The 17,210-nt window shown below is 48.3% G+C and overlaps 1 protein-coding gene across 1 annotated transcript in view; it reads right to left on the bottom strand.

Moving 5' to 3' along the window:
* LOC120837582 overlaps positions 1-11,544 on the bottom strand; it is a 35,534-nt gene extending 23,990 nt beyond the window's left edge. Inside the window, exons 1-2 of the mRNA XM_042292512.1 lie at positions 11,396-11,544; positions 9,108-9,123 (exon numbers count right to left, since the gene is read on the bottom strand). Coding sequence (XP_042148446.1) covers positions 9,108-9,123; positions 11,396-11,446 — 67 coding nt within the window. The 5' untranslated portion in view covers positions 11,447-11,544. The remainder of the gene's footprint in view (positions 1-9,107; positions 9,124-11,395) is intronic.
* Positions 11,545-17,210: the final 5,666 nt, after the last annotated feature.

Below are 17,210 nucleotides of genomic sequence, written 5' to 3'. Positions count from 1 at the left end.
TTTGTGGTCTTGCAAGGAGGGTGTCGCGTAGCCTAACTTTCTCAGTGTGGCTCGTCCGGTAGGTGTTAATTTAAGGCGTTCTAACTGGGAGATGTGATGTGCTTCTTGTAACTCTTCCCAGGTGTTGTGAATTCCTAGCAGCAACAAATTCTCATCGAAAGAAAAGGACCCTACTACCGTCAAAGTCTCTTCTCAGACTTGTGACAAGCTGTTTAATGGCCTCGGATCTCTCTCTGAAGAATACAAGATCCGCCTCCAGCCAGACGCTGTTCCATTTTTCCTTAGCGGGGCAAGGCGCATCCCCATTCCGTTGCGGGAAGTCGTCCGCAAGGAACTGCAGAAGGTGGAACAAGAAGGTGTCATTCGCCGAGTTGACACGCCAACACCATGGTGCGCCGGACTGGTGGTCGTCCACAAAGCCACTGGGGGCCACAGGCTGTGCGTGGACCTTACGAAGTTAAACCGGGTGGTCCTGCGAGAACGCCACATCCTTCCCACGGTCGACCAGGTCCTGGGCCTGCTGGGAGACGCAGCGGTGTTCTCCAAGTTGGACGCTAAATCAGGCTTCTACCAGGTGAAGTTGGCGGAAGAATCGCAAGACCTCACCACATTTATCAAACCTTTCGGACGCTACTGCTTTCGTCGGATGCCCTTCGGCATCACCTCTGCGCCCGAATTTTTCCAGAAGCAGATGTCCAGGATTTTGGAAGGCCTGTGTGCATGATAGACGACATACTCGTCTTCGGACGCACTCTCGAAGAACGCGACTCCCGCCTGCAGCAAGTCCTGATGCGACTATCCCGCGCAGGCCTCACTTTGAACGACAAGAAGTGCTGCTTCCGCCAGAGCGAGGTTTCCTTCCTGGGGGTGATGGTATCTGCAAGGGGCATCCGTCCTGACCCAAGCAAGCTCCAAGCGATCAAGGAGATGAGTGCGCCAACTGACATTGCAGGTGCAAGACGCCTCCTTGGCATGGTGAACCACCTCGGGCGTTTCCTTCCGCACGTTTCGGACGTTGCAGCTCCTATCCGAGCGCTCCTCAGCAAGAATGCTGCGTGGAACTGGTCCCACGAACAAGAAACAGCATTCACCAAGCTCAAGCTGATGCTCGTCTCGGACCGCTGTATGGCGAAGTATCATCCGGCGTACCCAACAGTCGTCTCAGCGGATGCCAGTTCATTTGGCTTGGGGGCAGTCCTTCTACAAACTCAGCCTTCCGGCGAAAGAAGACCGGTTGCTTTTGCGTCGAGGTCTCTTACAGCGACTGAATTACGTTATAGCTAGGGTTCGGAGTTTTCGGTTTAAACCGATAAAAACCGATAAAACTACGCCGAATCCATTTTCGGAAATTCGGTTTTAACCGAAAAAGGTCAGTTTGTAGGTTCCGTGTTTTCGGTTTAAAACCGATAAAAACCGCTAAAATTACATCTTAGCCGTTTTCTAAAATTTTATTTTAACCGAAAAATGACAGTTTTTTAGGACCGCGTCGACGTGGGTGGGGGAGGGAGGGGAGAAAGAGAGGGCTTTGCAAGGTTCGACATTGTGTGACGTCTTCGGGATTGCCCTCTTCCAAGGTTCAAGGTCTTGTATTGACTTTCGCGGGGCATCTGTGTCCTTTCTGTGGCCCGGCTGAGTTTGTCAAGTTCCCGGTCCTAAAAAAAATTTCGGATGTGGGCTAGTATAAAATTTTTTTGTTTCATGCACCTCAGGGTACATCGAGGATAGCCGCTAATACCTTTCTTAACACCCTGCCTCAAACTTCCCTGTGGTTGAAATCATAAATACAATGTTTCCTTTTTCTTTTTTTTTTTTCTTTTTTTTTTTTTTTTTTGTTATTCCTTTGGGGCTTGTACGGTCATCACCTCGGACGGTCTCGTCGTTAGAATGGGAAGGAAAAAGAAGCGCGCTGAAGATTATGCCCGTGAATTCCGCGATTTTGATTTGTGTCCTGACGGAAGTTGTAGCGAAGACCACGTATGGATATGTGCCGTTATTCTTTGAGTGATCACAAATATCACAGCTACAAGAATCATCTGATCCGGTGTCCGATGATGTTTCTTTCATATTCATCGAAAAAAAACGGTGAACTTTTTTGGGAATAAATATACACCGAAAAAAGCCGAAAATTGACTTTTAAAATAAACACCGAAAAAAGTACGCCGATTTTTGAAAAAATAAAAACCGAAAACGCGGAACCCTAGTTATAGCCAAACGGAGAAGGAAGCCCTGGCAGCTGTATGGGCTATTCAACGGTTCGACGAGTTTCTCCGTGGGTTGGTCTTCGACGTAGAGACAGATCACCTGCCTCTGGTCTCACTGTTTGGCAAGATGGACCTGGACGTGGTACCTACACGTATCCAGCGCCTTCGACTGAAGTTGATGCGGTACCAGTTCACAATGTCATATGTCCCTGGGAAGCTTCTCGCAACAGCGGACACCCTGTCTCGTATGCCAACGGAACCTGCCGATTCGTCTCGTCCTGTAGACACAATCGAAGTGTTTGCTGTAGACACAATCGAAGTGTTCATCAGAAGCAGCATCTCTACAGCTGGAGGACCTTCGAACTGCTCAAGCAAGCGACGGGGAGTGTCCCGCACTCGCGTCGATGTGCCGCAACGGGCTCCCTCCGAAGTCAAAGTTACCGCTTCACCTGACAAAGTATGCAAGCGTGTTGGACGAACTTTCGGTTTGTGATGGTTTACTCCTGAAAGGCACTCGCATTGTGGTACCAGCAGTGCAACGTGCGACAGCGCTGACTTTGATTCATGAAGGTCACCAAGGCATTAACAGATGCAAGGCTCGGGCCCGGGAATCAGTATGGTGGCCAAGTATCAACGCTGATATAGCAGCACTCGTGGCACAATGTGAACAGTGCACGTCGTACCGAGACAATCCAGCAGAGCGACTTCGGAGCACGCAGCTTCCAAGTCTACCTTGGGACTTTCTGGGCGCTGACTTGTTTCACCTGAACCGACAGACTTACCTCCTCGTGGTCGACTACTATTCCAGTTATCCGGAAGTGGTCTCGCTCAACTCTGCAACAGCTGGGCATGGCATCCAAGTGCTCAAGAGCATTTTCGCTCGTCACGGCATCCCCTCCACTCTGCGTTCAGACAACGGACCACCCTTCCAGTCCCACGAGTTCGCTCGGTTCATGGCATCGTACGGAATCGCACACCAGACAAGCAACCCCAACTTCCCACAGTCCAATGGGGAGGCAGAGCGCATGGCGCGCACGGTGAAGAACTTGCTACGCAAGGCGCACGATCCGTGCCTGGCTTTGCTCAACTACCGAGATACCCCCAGGCCCTCAGGTTTCAGTCCGGCACAATTGTTGATGGGGCGCCGACTCCGCACCAGACTTCCCAAGGAGGGGAGACTGTTGGTGCCAAGTAGCAAGCCGCAGGAGGAGGTGGCCACCAAGGCCGCGAAGCTCAAACGTCGGCAAGTCACCGACTTTGATCGCCGCCATCGGGGTAGAAGCCTCTCGCCGCTGGAAGACGGTACCCGCGTCTGGGTTCGTCCGGAACGGGTAAAGGCTACTGTCCTCAGTCCAGCGCAACGTCCCAGGTCGTACGTGGTGGAAACAGATGAGGGAGCAATCTGGCAGCGCAACCGGAGAAACTTGGTGCCTTTCAGGACAGGCAGTGAAGACCCAACTGCGAGAGAAGAGGCTCAAGGTCTGGCTCCTTCTCAAGAACCGGCGGCACCTGCAGCGCAGGAACGGGCTTCCCCTCGGCAACCACCTGCACCTGCATCTCAAGGACTGGCTCTTCCTCAAGGACTGGTTCCTCCTCAAGAGTTGGTGGCACCTGCAGCTCAAGGATCGGCTCAACCTCAGCAGCCACCTTCGCCTACGAGCCACAACCTCCGGCGCAACGAACCTGACTTGGATACCTCACCTGTACAAAGAACCAGGTGTGGCCAACGGGTGGTGCGTCCCAGGAAGTTGGACCTTTAGTGTGATTCTGAGGGGGGAGATGTAGAGGGCGCAACCCTCGCGTACGTGATTGCCGCAGGCAACCCTGTGCCACCGCGGGGGCGGCTTCGTGTGTTATTTTCGACAGAATAAAAGTCACTTGTTGTTCTGGCACGAGAGAGTTCGCACGAACCTTCTTCTGGCCCGGCATGGCCTCCACAGAGGGGGGCGCCACTAACTTGTCACAGTACGTTTCGAAGCACGGCGTCTGGATGGCGCTTCATCTCTGCTCTTTGGAACGCACAGTTATGAAACGAAAATCTAGATGGCGCTTCGAATGACACTTGGCGGATTGAGGTGAGTGAGGGGGGGGGGGGGGGGGGTACCCCCTTCCGCTTGAGTTCCACAACTGAAGTAATCTAGTAACGTTGGTCCCAAGCTTCACCCCCTCAACTCTGTGACGTCACAGCGCGGTGGTGGCGCGTCGATCGCATTTTCGGTCTGGCGCTGTGGGCAAAAGTCCCCATGCCGGACGTGTATTCCTGCGTTGCTTTGAAAGGAACCAGACAAAACAACTTGCCTTCTCGTCAAAACGCCGCGACTGGGGCCGTACCAAAAGTGTCAAAAAAGGTTTAACGGTCAGTTTTCACGTGCTCGGTTCGTCCGAGAATCTGGATATGTGCCGTGAAAAGGGAAAAGCAGACGCCGTCGGACAACGATTGCTTGGGCGGGAAGCACTTTGGGTTGAATTCACGGATACTTGTGGTCATCAGATTTATTTGTTTTGTTCCAACATGAACGCCAGAAAACCGTCAAGTTGTGCGGACCACCTGCGGACTACGTTCAGTGCGTCTTCAAGTTCAAACGGCCGCCTGATTGTTTGAACTGCCGTCTGCTATTTCAAACGTTTCTGCTTGTCGTCTGCTCTCTGAGACGACGCCTGCTCGTAGACCAAATGTTGGTCCGGTACTCACAATAAGAAGTAAGTGCAGGCCTCAAAAGACTTGAGTTTGAAGGTTGGCAAGCAGGCTCGATGCAAACAGTAGATACAAGGAGATGGTGATCATTGTTACCAGTGACCATCACCGAGTTGTTATCCCTAATTCACTTGGCCCGATTCTGCTTGCGATTTTCAGTACCGACGTCGACCATCTCAGCTACGGTTCACGCCTTTCCAGCCCGAGCGGCGTCGCGACTGAAAATTGCGAGCGAAACCGCATCATGGGAATCAGGCTTTAACGTACATGCGGAAGGAATCGCCACGCGGAAGGAATCGCCACATGTCACATTAGTCACGCGAAGTTTTGTGACGTAACGAGGCTCGGTAATTTCACTGAGGGAGCTCAAGTAGTCAGACATCGCCAGGAAGACGTAGAATCAATAATTCGAACGCGAAAAAGGGCAGGGGGACTCACACCGGCAACATCGCATTCCAATGGTTTGTTTATGGACGACGGCGAGCTTCTTGCCCACACCCCCACCGCGCATGCGCGGCGTCGGTGGCGTCCGCTAGGGGCGCTCCGGTTTGTTTGTAAACATGAGTTCTAGAAGATTATAGAAGATTAACTTGCCACTCAAAATACGTACAAAAGCATCGTTCCCCCCTCTCTCTTCCCCGGTGGTATCAAGGTCACACCTGGTCGTTCTCCGTCACGTAATTCGGAGTGCCGTGTAGTTTTCCGTGTTCTCATTCGGAGGACGCTTCCTCTCCCTCTCTCGGCTGACATTAGCGGGCGTTGTGCTGCAGGTTAGAGCCGAGCGAGGTCACGTAAGCTTTTCGCCGTAGTTCCTTTGGCTGCCGCACGCAGCTGCAGGTGGGGGAAAAAGCTCGACTTTTGCTTTGCGACTATGCAGCGGAATCACAAATTTTTTTTAATAAAGAATATGTTGTCTGTATCCTCCGGGACATGATAAACAACGTAAAAATTACGAGATGCAAATTCTTTCAATCAGAAAATCGTTGCAACCCCCCTTTAAGTGCCTTTCTGAACGCAACCTACTTGAAGAAGGTGCGACCACTGCTGTGCGTATTATATGGGTTCTCTTCTATCCATTCATTTATATCCGTATCCCAAGTTCGTTTATAGCTTGTAGTTAGGAAATATAGCTTGTAGTTAAACGATGCGTCTAAGGTTCGCCGCAGGACGTGATATTCAGCGATGTCACTATAGCTAAAGCGACCTCTTTATTTCTGTCCCAAAAATGTTTTGTAATACGTATGAATGATATGCCACGCACGTTGCCGAGCGAGCGCGTGGCCGAATGGTTAATGCGCTCGGCTCTTCGGCCGGAACCTTCGGGTTTGATTCCAGGAAGCGGACTCTTCTTTTGTTTATTCTCTCAACTTGAAATTCTCGTAAGTTCGAAAGCCTTGTCGTATGATCGAGGTACGAATGTTCTACGCGCCGAACTACGCCGAATGTTCCAGAAACCCACGCGGGTACAAACGGTGCTCCGGATGGCGGTCCGGAGTCAGTCTCTTCCCGGCGCTCGATCCTGTTGTTTCGCCGACATTGACGCTAGCATTTTTCTATTTTGTTTTGGCACAAGGGCACCCTAATAAACATTTATATTTCTTCAGTTATTCGCCACCTCATCATTTGTCATTCGTGACAATATCCTGCTTCTTACAGTTGGACTGCAAACAAATAATCCTACGGTGTTTTCTTTTTTTTTTTGTCGTTTTGTGTTACGTGCTAATACACCATTCTGGTAAACCATATTTGTGCAACTGTATAATTGTCGTTGTCACTGACGTTGATACAAATTACGCAATGTGGTAGTATCTTCAAAAGTAATTGGATTACATTTCTAAGTATTTGTACTCTACTCAAGATACTTTATAGTGAAAGTAACTTGAGTAGTATTTTAGATACTTCATGAAGCAGGTATTTAGTAACTTAGCTTAAATACTTTTATAGAGAATTTTGTCCGACACTGGTCCAAACGAAACAAACTGTAGAAAATTGAGTAACTTATCCAATTACGCCGCAATAAAAAAAAATGCTTAGCTTATACCTTCTGGTAAGCATATTCGGCCCACAGCGAAATACTTGAATACCTGGTTTTTTTTTGTTTTTTTTTAGACTGAGGTAAGAGTAGAGGAAGGAGTTGTCCCTCTGTGGGCTGCGATGCCGTGCTAACTTATGTGAAAAACGGCATATGACCATAACGAGGCTCGTTACACCGCAAAACTCGGCGTGAATAATGTAACATGCGGCGATTCATTCCGCGTGGACGCCGCAGAATGGATGCTAAAGCCTGATTCACATGGTGAGGTTCTGCTCGCTATTTTCAGTCATGACGTCGCTCGGGCTGCAAAGCCTGAACCGTAGCTGAGATGTCGACGTCGATACTGAAAATCGCAAGCAGAATCGAACCGAGTGAATCAGGCATAACAAGTCGGTGATGGCCACTGGTAACAATTATCAACATCTCCTTTTATCTACTGTTTAGACCGAGCCTACTTACCCGAAGCAACCTTCAAACTTAAATGTATTTTGAAGTCTGCACTTATCGCAATTAGCGGGTCAAGGTTTGGTCTACGGCGCGCTGTCGTTTGAACGAGCAGACGACAAGCAGAAACGTTTGAGAGAGCAGACGACAGCTCGAACGATGAGGCGGCTGTTTGAACGTTATGAAGCATTGAACGTAGTCCGCAGGTGGTCCGTGCAACTTGATGGTTTTTCCGCGTTCATGTTGGAACAAAACTAATAAATCTGATGATCACAAGTATCCGTGAATTCAATCCAAAGTGCTTTCCGCCCAAGCAATCACGGTCCGACGGAGTCTGTTTTTTCTTTTTAACTTTTCACGTTCTCGGACGAACCGAGCAGGCAGAAAAAGCATGAAAACTGACCTTCAAACGTTTCCTGACTCTTTTGGAAAAGCCCCAGTGGCGGCGTTTTGACGAGAAGTCAAGTTTTTGTCCGGTTTCTTTCGAAGTAACACAAGAATGCACGTGCCCCAGGCCCCTTCCGCCCACAGCCCCAGACCGGAAGTGTGCCCGACGCGCCTTCACCGCGCCGTGACGTAACAGAGATGAGTTCGTGTATACGCTGACCTGCATCGCGCCTTTCATCGCACTAAAGCGTTCGTCGGTGCAATGAGAAAAAAAAAAATAGAATAGATGCTTCAAGTATATACTCAGCAAAGCAGATAAAGCCAATGAATAAATCGAGTGTGAAATGCGCCTGGCCTTGGGGACGTGAAAGGCTAGTAGACGGGGGAGCCCCATCTGAGGAGTTCAGGAGCATTGGGATATTGTGCTCATCGTGCTCTCGCTCGTGCATAACCGGCCCATGATTCCAACGAGACAGGCTCAAGTGGAATGGAATAAGACTGAGGGCGCAGGTGAACTGGTGAATATTAGGCAACATAAGAAAACCAGAGACACGGAAACGAAAAGGACGGACACAACATCGGACACAGCTCAGAGAGCTATATCCGAGAGAAACACCGTCTCGGACACAGCTTACAGCCGTGTTTAAGACGGTGTTGTCTACGTCCATTTTGTTTCCGTGTTTCCGCTTTCATTGTGTTGTCAAATGGTATTCTGGTTCGTTTTAGCTCCGCTATAACAATATGGTGATTTCATTGTAGATTGACATTTTTATTGCTATACATTTTTCGAAAAAGTTCGAAATTTCTTTCGAATGTACAACGGGCGTCCAGTAAATATCCGGATTTTGTCCCAATATCCCAAACACGAATCTTATAGACTTTAGCAGTGTATTTGAAAGTGAACATTACACATCTGACACATGGTAAAAGAAGTTGGAAGTATAAACTGTTTTCTCATGCGTCGGGCCAGTTGACTCCAGTGCCGGCCCTGCGTGCGGTCAAGAAATGTCTGTCGGAAAAAGGTTCAAAACCAACACTTAAAATCATCCTTCACCGTCATGTGTGCTCTGAGAACCGACCGTAGCACGTCCATTAGTGTTTGAAAGGTGTAAACACTTTGACTATTGTAGTATGTTGTCTAAAATACTGTTTAGGTCACACTATTTTAGTGTTGTCTTAAATTTGCATTCTTTGAATTTGTTGATGTTTTTGTTTTTAAATGCCTGTTGCCCCATCCCCTCTGCAATGCCCTCGTGGCCCCTGAGGGTATTTGATATAAATAAATAAATAAATAATTAGCGTCGAACACTTTTTTTTTCTTCAGAAAATAAACAAGCAAGCTTACCCGTTTGCTGCATCGCCTGTGAACAGAGAAAAAGAACATATATGATGCATTACCCAAGTAATCAGTGAAACAAAAGATTCATCTACAGGTATAGTATTCGGTAAGATAATTAGAAAGCATAAAACTAACTTTGTGGAATGAAAGAAAATGTATGTATACTACGTTCAATGGGATGGGGGGGGGGGGGGGGGGGGGGGTTGGCACAGCCTAAGCTGCGTGCAGCAAAATCAAGCTTGCTGCTACTGGTTTCCTTTTTCTTTCTTTTAGAGCGCAGCTCTTAGGCACCCACTTCCGGCTTGAGCGGCGTCGCCGTCGCCGTCGCCGTCGGCGTAACCGCGCGTTGCATGCAACCCGCCAGTGTCAACGTAACCACGCGTTGCATGCAACCCACCAGAGTCGCCGGGTACGCCCTCGAGGTCACGTGACCCCCAGGTGACGTGAACCCCGAAGTCATGTGAACCCCCCCCCCCTATCACGTGACCCCCCCCCCCCCCCCCCGAGGTCACATGAGCCCCCTCAGTACCCTTCCCTCCTCCTCAAAAGCTGCGCTCTAATTCGGCGTTACAGGGTGTTGCAAACGGCTTTTTAGAACGCAGCTCTTAGGTGCCCGTTTCCGGCTTGAGCGGCGTCGCCGTCGGCGTAACCGCGCGTTGCATGAAACTCAGGTTGCATGCAATCCGCGTTCCATGTAACGCCGGCGTCGGCGTAACTACGCGTTGCATGCAACCCAAATTGCACTTAACACAAGTTGCATGCAACATGCCGGAGATGCCGGGTTGCATGCAACCCGGCGACGCCCTTGAGGTTACGTGACTCCCCCCCCCCCCAGGTTACATGACACCCCTAGGTCACGTGACACCCAGAGGTCACGTGATGCCCCGAGGTCACGTGACCTCCGAGCTCATGTGACCCCCCCCCCCCCGAGGTCGCGTGACCCCCGAGCTCATGTGACCCCCCCCCCCCGAGGTCACGTGACCCCTCCCCCCCCCCCGAGGTCACGTGACCCCTCCCCCCCCCCCCCCCCGAGGTCACATGACCCCCCTCAGCACCTTTCCCCCCTCCTCCTTCTCAAGAGCTACGCTCTAATTCGGCGCTACAGGGATTGTAAACGGCTTTCGTTCCTTTTATTCACGACACGCCCGCGTCGAGTTCGACGCAAACATTACATATTTTTCTTTTTCTCTTTCTATGTATGCATATACCTCCGTCTTTTGCTTTTTTTCGGTTTTAGTGGTTGCCGCTAGTCACAATATCAAAGCCGTATGTTAACCCCTCTACGAATCACACACAATGTTTATAAGAAGTGTCGGACCTGCCCTCAGTTTCACTTTGCAGTGTCGTACGCGGAAACCAGTGGCATTTGGACAAGCTTTCGGGTGACGAGATTCGCAAATCGAACCGCTAACTATAGGGGTGTGGCAAACTTTTTTTCGAAACTGAAATTCGACTGAAATGCAAAACTTCAACCATTTCGAAATACGACAAGTTTGCTTCGCTTTCAACAAAGGAGATCTCTGCGTAGAAGGTGTGGAGAGTGGCTATGTGGTGTTTGAAAAATAAACCAATTAGCGTTCCCTTCTGTGTCCCTTCCTTCGACTAAACCTTATTTCTTTTTCTGCACCATAGCCTCAGGTCCCAAACGACATGACAAAGTTCGACTTATGGACAGTGATGCCCGACTTCGACACTAACAAATTTCGAATTTCGGAAAAAACAATGCTTTATTACTGGTTTATGTTATATATTATAAAATGTTTACGACATACACGTGCGAACCTATGTACTTTGAATTATTTAGTTCATTCAAACAAAACAATACTAGAATATAGTCTCAAATATCACACTTCCCCTCCGCCAGGCGGAGTCAGGCCATTTTCAAATCTTCGCGCATGCGCACAAAAAGTCGAAATTTGGGCGAACTTTCCCTCGCAGCAACCAACAGAAGCTCCAGTCGCTCTGCTCATACATCATAAAAGGACACGGAGTTTCTCCGCAGACATTATGACCAAGCATCCTCGAAGCACCTGTGCTTCCTGCATACCTTGAAAATGTCTGAGGACAGTTTTTGTACGGCAGGAACATCAGACAAGGAAGAAACACGCCCAGAAAGTGTTCGCAGACTGACTTTTTTTTTCCTATCATGTATTAGCAGTTTTGAGCGCGGCTCTAGAGATTTCGGGCTTTGCCTCGTAATTGTTTAGATCAGCAAAAAAGGCGCCACGAGCGAGTGCCACCGTTGAACTAATTTGCGGGTTTTGTCGGCCAACAAACGAGGAAAAATAACTTACCAGGGTGAGCAGAAAGACAGCTCCAAGAAGGAGCGACCCAGAGCCGGTCATATTTGACCGACGCGTTCCCGGTGTTCACGAACCAGTGGATAGCGTTGGAAGACCCCCTTTTTTGTGTTGGACACCTCCGATATGGTAGAAAGTCATTGGCGTGTCCGTAACATCTTCCGACTGTCCGCACCAGTTGTGTGAAGTACTTTATCGCTTCCACTTGTCGTCCTTATCGGCGCGCATATTTTCTTATACGACGTCGAGCGATATATCGGCGCGTTCTTCATAAACCAGTTGGTATAGCAGTGGGTTGGAACACTCGAAACATCGAAACAACCATTATTTCGGGGTAGGTGCATGATTACAGACTATACTTCGTCGCACCTATACGACGATGAACCGCGGCGGAAGCGCTCGGGCACTAAAGTCGATACTGAGATCGTCATTTTCTGGTGACAACTCAATCTAGACGCTGTAAGCATCCCAACAAACGCAAAATCACAATTGTGCGTAGCTTATTTCTTGGTTAAAAGCGTGTTCAAAGATCGCGACACGCCCTATTCGGGAAGCTCCCAAGTGAAGTGGTTGACGAAGGGTGCTTGTCGGCGAGTTGCAAGTGATGGCTTCACCCGCGGAGAAAAAAAGGTGTCTTATCTGAAAGCGTACCTATCAGACTCTCTTCGATTTTCGAAACAAGTTCTAATAATATCATTTGGAATCTGCGCGTATTGTAGTGCTTTCATTGGTTCATACTGTGTAGTCCGCGAGAAAAAGGAATCTGCATGTTTTTCTCTTGCCCTGAGATGAATAGGTGGTTTTGTGATATAGGACTTTGTAAATTCGTGAACGAACACCTCTTAAAAATATTAGATCAAAAACGACCTTTTTTCAAAAATGACTAAAGTGTCCCTTTAACATTTCACATGTATACGATCACGGCACTGTGGAAGCAAGAAAGCGGGCGGACAAGCGGAGACGCTTGCACAAGGTCGACATTTTTTCCTCACCTCCTTGCAGCAGTGGAAACGTGGCGGCGCGGCCCACAAAGCACGTGACCCTCGAACGGTTGGATACACTCTGAAGGTCACGCGATAATGGGCTTGTTTGTAAACAGCCTGTTCGTTAGACTGTTTAATGCGTCTGTCTATTTTCTCGAGTAAAAATGAATGAAACGTTTGTTTATTGGCTGTGTCTACAGTGCTGTCCGACGGCACTCCAATCGCGCCTACAAGTGCCGTCCGAAAGAGAGCCGGACGGCGCGTGTATCACTGGATGGCTCGTTAACGCACACCCTCGCTTGCGTTCACGCCGCTTCGCGGCGACAGTATGCGGCTGCTAATTACAAAACTATTGACCCTTTTGGCCCCGTCGTACACGCCGCTTCGCTGTACCCCATGCACCTCCGGAAACGAAGTCCCATACCACTTCGTTCAGCAAAATTTTGGCGATAACAATCGTTTTTTCTTTTTTTTCTTTTTGTGTGTGTGTGTTAATTGTAAAAAATAATGTAAATATCGCCAAATGCGTCGGCAAAATAAATTGTTCGAGAAAACAAAAACAAAAAAGTAAGGCCGCACTGGGGATCGCCTGCTTATGAGACAGATGATCTTACCACTAAACTACATTCCGCTTGCAAAAACTCGTTTTGAGAACTCGTTTTAGACGAGACATTCGGACGGCACTTGAACGCTCTGCAAGAGTGCCGTCGGACGGTACTCTAGACAATAAATTGTTTTTTCGTCCCGAACTCGGCGCGGTTTACGTTTTAGGCCCTTCCTCTATCTAGCCCCAGTGGATTGGAGACTCTCCTATCGCGACTTCCGATAAACTCTTCGCACTGGCACAGCGCGTAAAATTTTTTTTTGCAACAGGCTCTCTGATATGCACGCGTGAACGAACTTTAGAGCAAACACCTGTTTCAGCTCTCTTGATGTTCGCTTAAGTTCGCTTATCATCCTGACAGAGTCAAATGCTTTTGCCACGTCCAAAAAAAAAAAAGAGCGCAGGCAAATAGATTATTCTCAAAAGCATCATAAATAAGATCAGTGAAATCCTCAAGCCACAGATGGGTGATTCTGCCAGCAACAAAACCTTACTGGCTCCGCGACAGAACACAGGAGATATGTCGTAATTTCTTTCGACTCTCCACGCGGCCTCTGTTCAATGATATTTTTACTCGCAAAGGGACAAACTTTCTTTCCACACTGAATTCTCTTCCATTATGGATTCCCGAACAACCTAACTGGATTCAAGAGATCTGTAAACCACCCTGGACGCTACCACTACTGGAGATAAACATGGACATTCCAGGCATGCAAACAAAAACAACAGTTAACACATGATGAACAGAACAGCGCACACAAAGACAAGGACAGAGAAAAGGAACATGCAGGACACACAAGCGCTGACTCGCAACTGAATTTATACACAAAAGAAAGAAGAAGAAACCGTTCTGAAAGACACGCAGGGCACGCAGTGCTTATGACACGCGACACAACACCATTTAACTGCAATGTCTTTGCCCCATAGTCCTTTCTAAAAACAAGGTTTCAGTGTTTAGTAGTGTCACTGATGGGTGGCTGACGCAGCAGTCCCCTAGGCTGTTGATGCAATGTGCTTCTAAGATTTCGCGAGTTGTCTTGTCTCGATAGTGTCCAATTATTGTTGTGCCTTTTAGAATCGGAGCACACGAGCAGGAATTGCAGTGAACGGGAAGGTGACCACCCACCGTAGATTTTAGCGAACGATCATGCTCGAGAAGGCGATCGTTTAGGCACCGTCCGGTTTGGCCCACATAGCTTTTACCACACGTTAATGGGATTTTGTACACCACGCCAATTGAACATGGCACATAAGGGTGGCTGTGGCGTTTCTGGCACTTGCCTTTGTTGAGGTTATCCGCTATCGAGCGAACCTTTGAACAGATTTGCGCCATTCTTTTTGGAGCCGAAAACACCACAGGCACATCGTACCTTTGGGCTGCTCTTTTTAAATTATGAGAGGTTTTGTGCTTGTATGGTACAACAACCTTTCGTTTCTGTGGATCTCGAGGTTTCTTTCTCCGAATCCCTTTAGTCTTGCGTACTAAGACCGCCACCACCTCGTTTAAGACCTGTGATGGAAAGCCCGACTTTTGAAGTCTCTCAACTTGAGCATTAAAACTTTCACGAACAGTGTGGAAGCAGGACTTCGTAAGTGCAGCCCCAAGTATGGTAACCGCAATCCCCCTTTTAACAACTTTCGAATGTGCGGATGTGTAGTGAAGGATGCCCTTTTTTGACCTAGGAGAGAAACTCCAGCAGATATGGTTTGTATGAAGAGATAACAAAAGGTCCAGGAACTGTAACTTTCCGTCCGAAGGTTTTTCAACAGTGAATTTAAGACCAAAGCCGCACCTGGAAAATACGCTCATAACCTTATCAACGTAATCACCTTCAACAGACTTGGGATACACTAGCAAAAAATCGTCAACGTATCGGAACACCTTTGACACTTCTGATGTGCTAAGGGCACCTTCAATAGCTCTATCAACACTTGATAGAAAGATATCACTAAGAACGGGGGCCACGCATGATCCTATGCACACACCTGACCGCTGCGTAAAGGTACCATTGTTCCAGCCAACGATCATAGAGTTCAAATAGAATTGCAGAAGTTCTAGAAAGCCTTCTAAAGAAACACCACTAGAGTTTCTGAAGGAGAGCTCCCCTTGCTCTTCAATGCAGGACTTGACTGAGGCAAGTAATGCTTGGTGTGGAAGAGAATAAAAAAGGTCTTGCACGTCAACACTGAACACAGAGTGGTTGTTGAAATTATTGTTCTTGAAAGCTTCCACTACTGCTTCAGAATTGCTGACTAAAAAGGGGTCCTCGATTTGCAAACCTGATAGGTGTTTTTGAAGAAAGCCCGCCATCTGGCGCTGCCACGTGCCTCTCTCAGTGATGATGGCACGGAATGGGCAGGCTTCCTTATGGGTTTTCACACTAAAGAACACCTCAAGGTTAAGCCCTGTTGCTTTCTTGATGTTTCCGGACAAGCTTGTCAAGGAATGGCGTTCACAGAGCTTGAATGCCTGCGCCTTAATCTGCTTGGGGACACTTGTACCCGCTTGAAGTTCTTGCTCATGGCGGTACAGGCTTTTTCATTAAAGTGTTCTTCAGGCATCAATACAAAGGATCCTTCCTTATCAGCCTCTAAAACGCGAAGGTGATTATCGGTCAAAAAAGAAATCAGAGGACGGGGATCGTAGGTATGTCTAGGCCGAGTATGGCTGCCACCGAGAGCGTCAACACATTCTTGAATACAACGCGGTCGGACATCTTCATTGACCTTGTATGCAATTTTTCTAGTTAGCGCCAGAAGCTCGGGGGGTTGAAGAGTTGGTTCGAGGCAAAACTTGGGCCCAAGGCCTATGACCTTTTTGAGCTCTGGCGGGACTTGAATGTCCCCCAAAGATGTAAAGTGACCACCGGTGGGCGGAGGCTTGTTCTTTTTTGGTAACCGTAGTCGGACTCGGCGCCATAAAAATTCAGCAACATCTCCAACTGACTTGTTCATTTCATAAAAGGACCTGCGACACCGCTCTTGAGAGCCCCCTTGGGTGGAGTTGACGATTTTTTGCTAGTGTATCCCAAGTCTGTTGAAGGTGATTACGTTGATAAGGTTATGAGCGTATTTTCCAGGTGCGGCTTTGGTCTTAAATTCACTGTTGAAAAACCTTCGGACGGAAAGTTACAGTTCCTGGACCTTTTGTTATCTCTTCATACAAACCATATCTGCTGGAGTTTCTCTCCTAGGTCAAAAAAGGGCATCCTTCACTACACATCCGCACATTCGAAAGTTGTTAAAAGGGGGATTGCGGTTACCATACTTGGGGCTGCACTTACGAAGTCCTGCTTCCACACTGTTCGTGAAAGTTTTAATGCTCAAGTTGAGAGACTTCAAAAGTCGGGCTTTCCATCACAGGTCTTAAACGAGGTGGTGGCGGTCTTAGTACGCAAGACTAAAGGGATTCGGAGAAAGAAACCTCGAGATCCACAGAAACGAAAGGTTGTTGTACCATACATGCACAAAACCTCTCATAATTTAAAAAGAGCAGCCCAAAGGTACGATGTGCCTGTGGTGTTTTCGGCTCCAAAAAGAATGGCGCAAATCTGTTCAAAGGTTCGCTCGATAGCGGATAACCTCAACAAAGGCAAGTGCTGCAGAAACGCCACAGCCACCCTTATGTGCCATGTTCAATTGGCGTGGTGTACAAAATCCCATTAACGTGTGGTAAAAGCTATGTGGGCCAAACCGGACGGTGCCTAAACGATCGCCTTCTCGAGCATGATCGTTCGCTAAAATCTACGGTGGGTGGTCACCTTCCCGTTCACTGCAATTCCTGCTCGTGTGCTCCGATTCTAAAAGGCACAACAATAATTGGACACTATCGAGACAAGACAACTCGCGAAATCTTAGAAGCACATTGCATCAACAGCCTAGGGGACTGCTGCGTCAGCCACCCATCAGTGACACCACTAAACACTGAAACCTTGTTTTTAGAAAGGACTATGGGGCAAAGACATTGCAGTTAGATGGTGTTGTGTCGCGTGTCATAAGCACTGCGTGCCCTGCGTGTCTTTCAGAACGGTTTCTTCTTCTTTCTTTTGTGTATAAATTCAGTTGCGAGTCAGCGCTTGTGTGTCCTGCATGTTCCTTTTCTCTGTCCTTGTCTTTGTGTGCGCTGTTCTGTTCATCATGTCATCATACCAACTCGCCCAACTTACTACACTTCTGCAGTTAACACACAGATTGCAAGAACATTGACTCTTTCACATCTGGA

The sequence above is a fragment of the Ixodes scapularis genome, unplaced genomic scaffold (genome assembly GCF_016920785.2).
Source record: "Ixodes scapularis isolate PalLabHiFi unplaced genomic scaffold, ASM1692078v2 PGA_scaffold3__209_contigs__length_174095766, whole genome shotgun sequence".
In the NCBI taxonomy this organism is placed as follows: domain Eukaryota; kingdom Metazoa; phylum Arthropoda; class Arachnida; order Ixodida; family Ixodidae; genus Ixodes; species Ixodes scapularis.
Note: the sequence above shows the minus strand (reverse complement) of the source record. Positions and strands in the feature narration are given on the sequence as shown.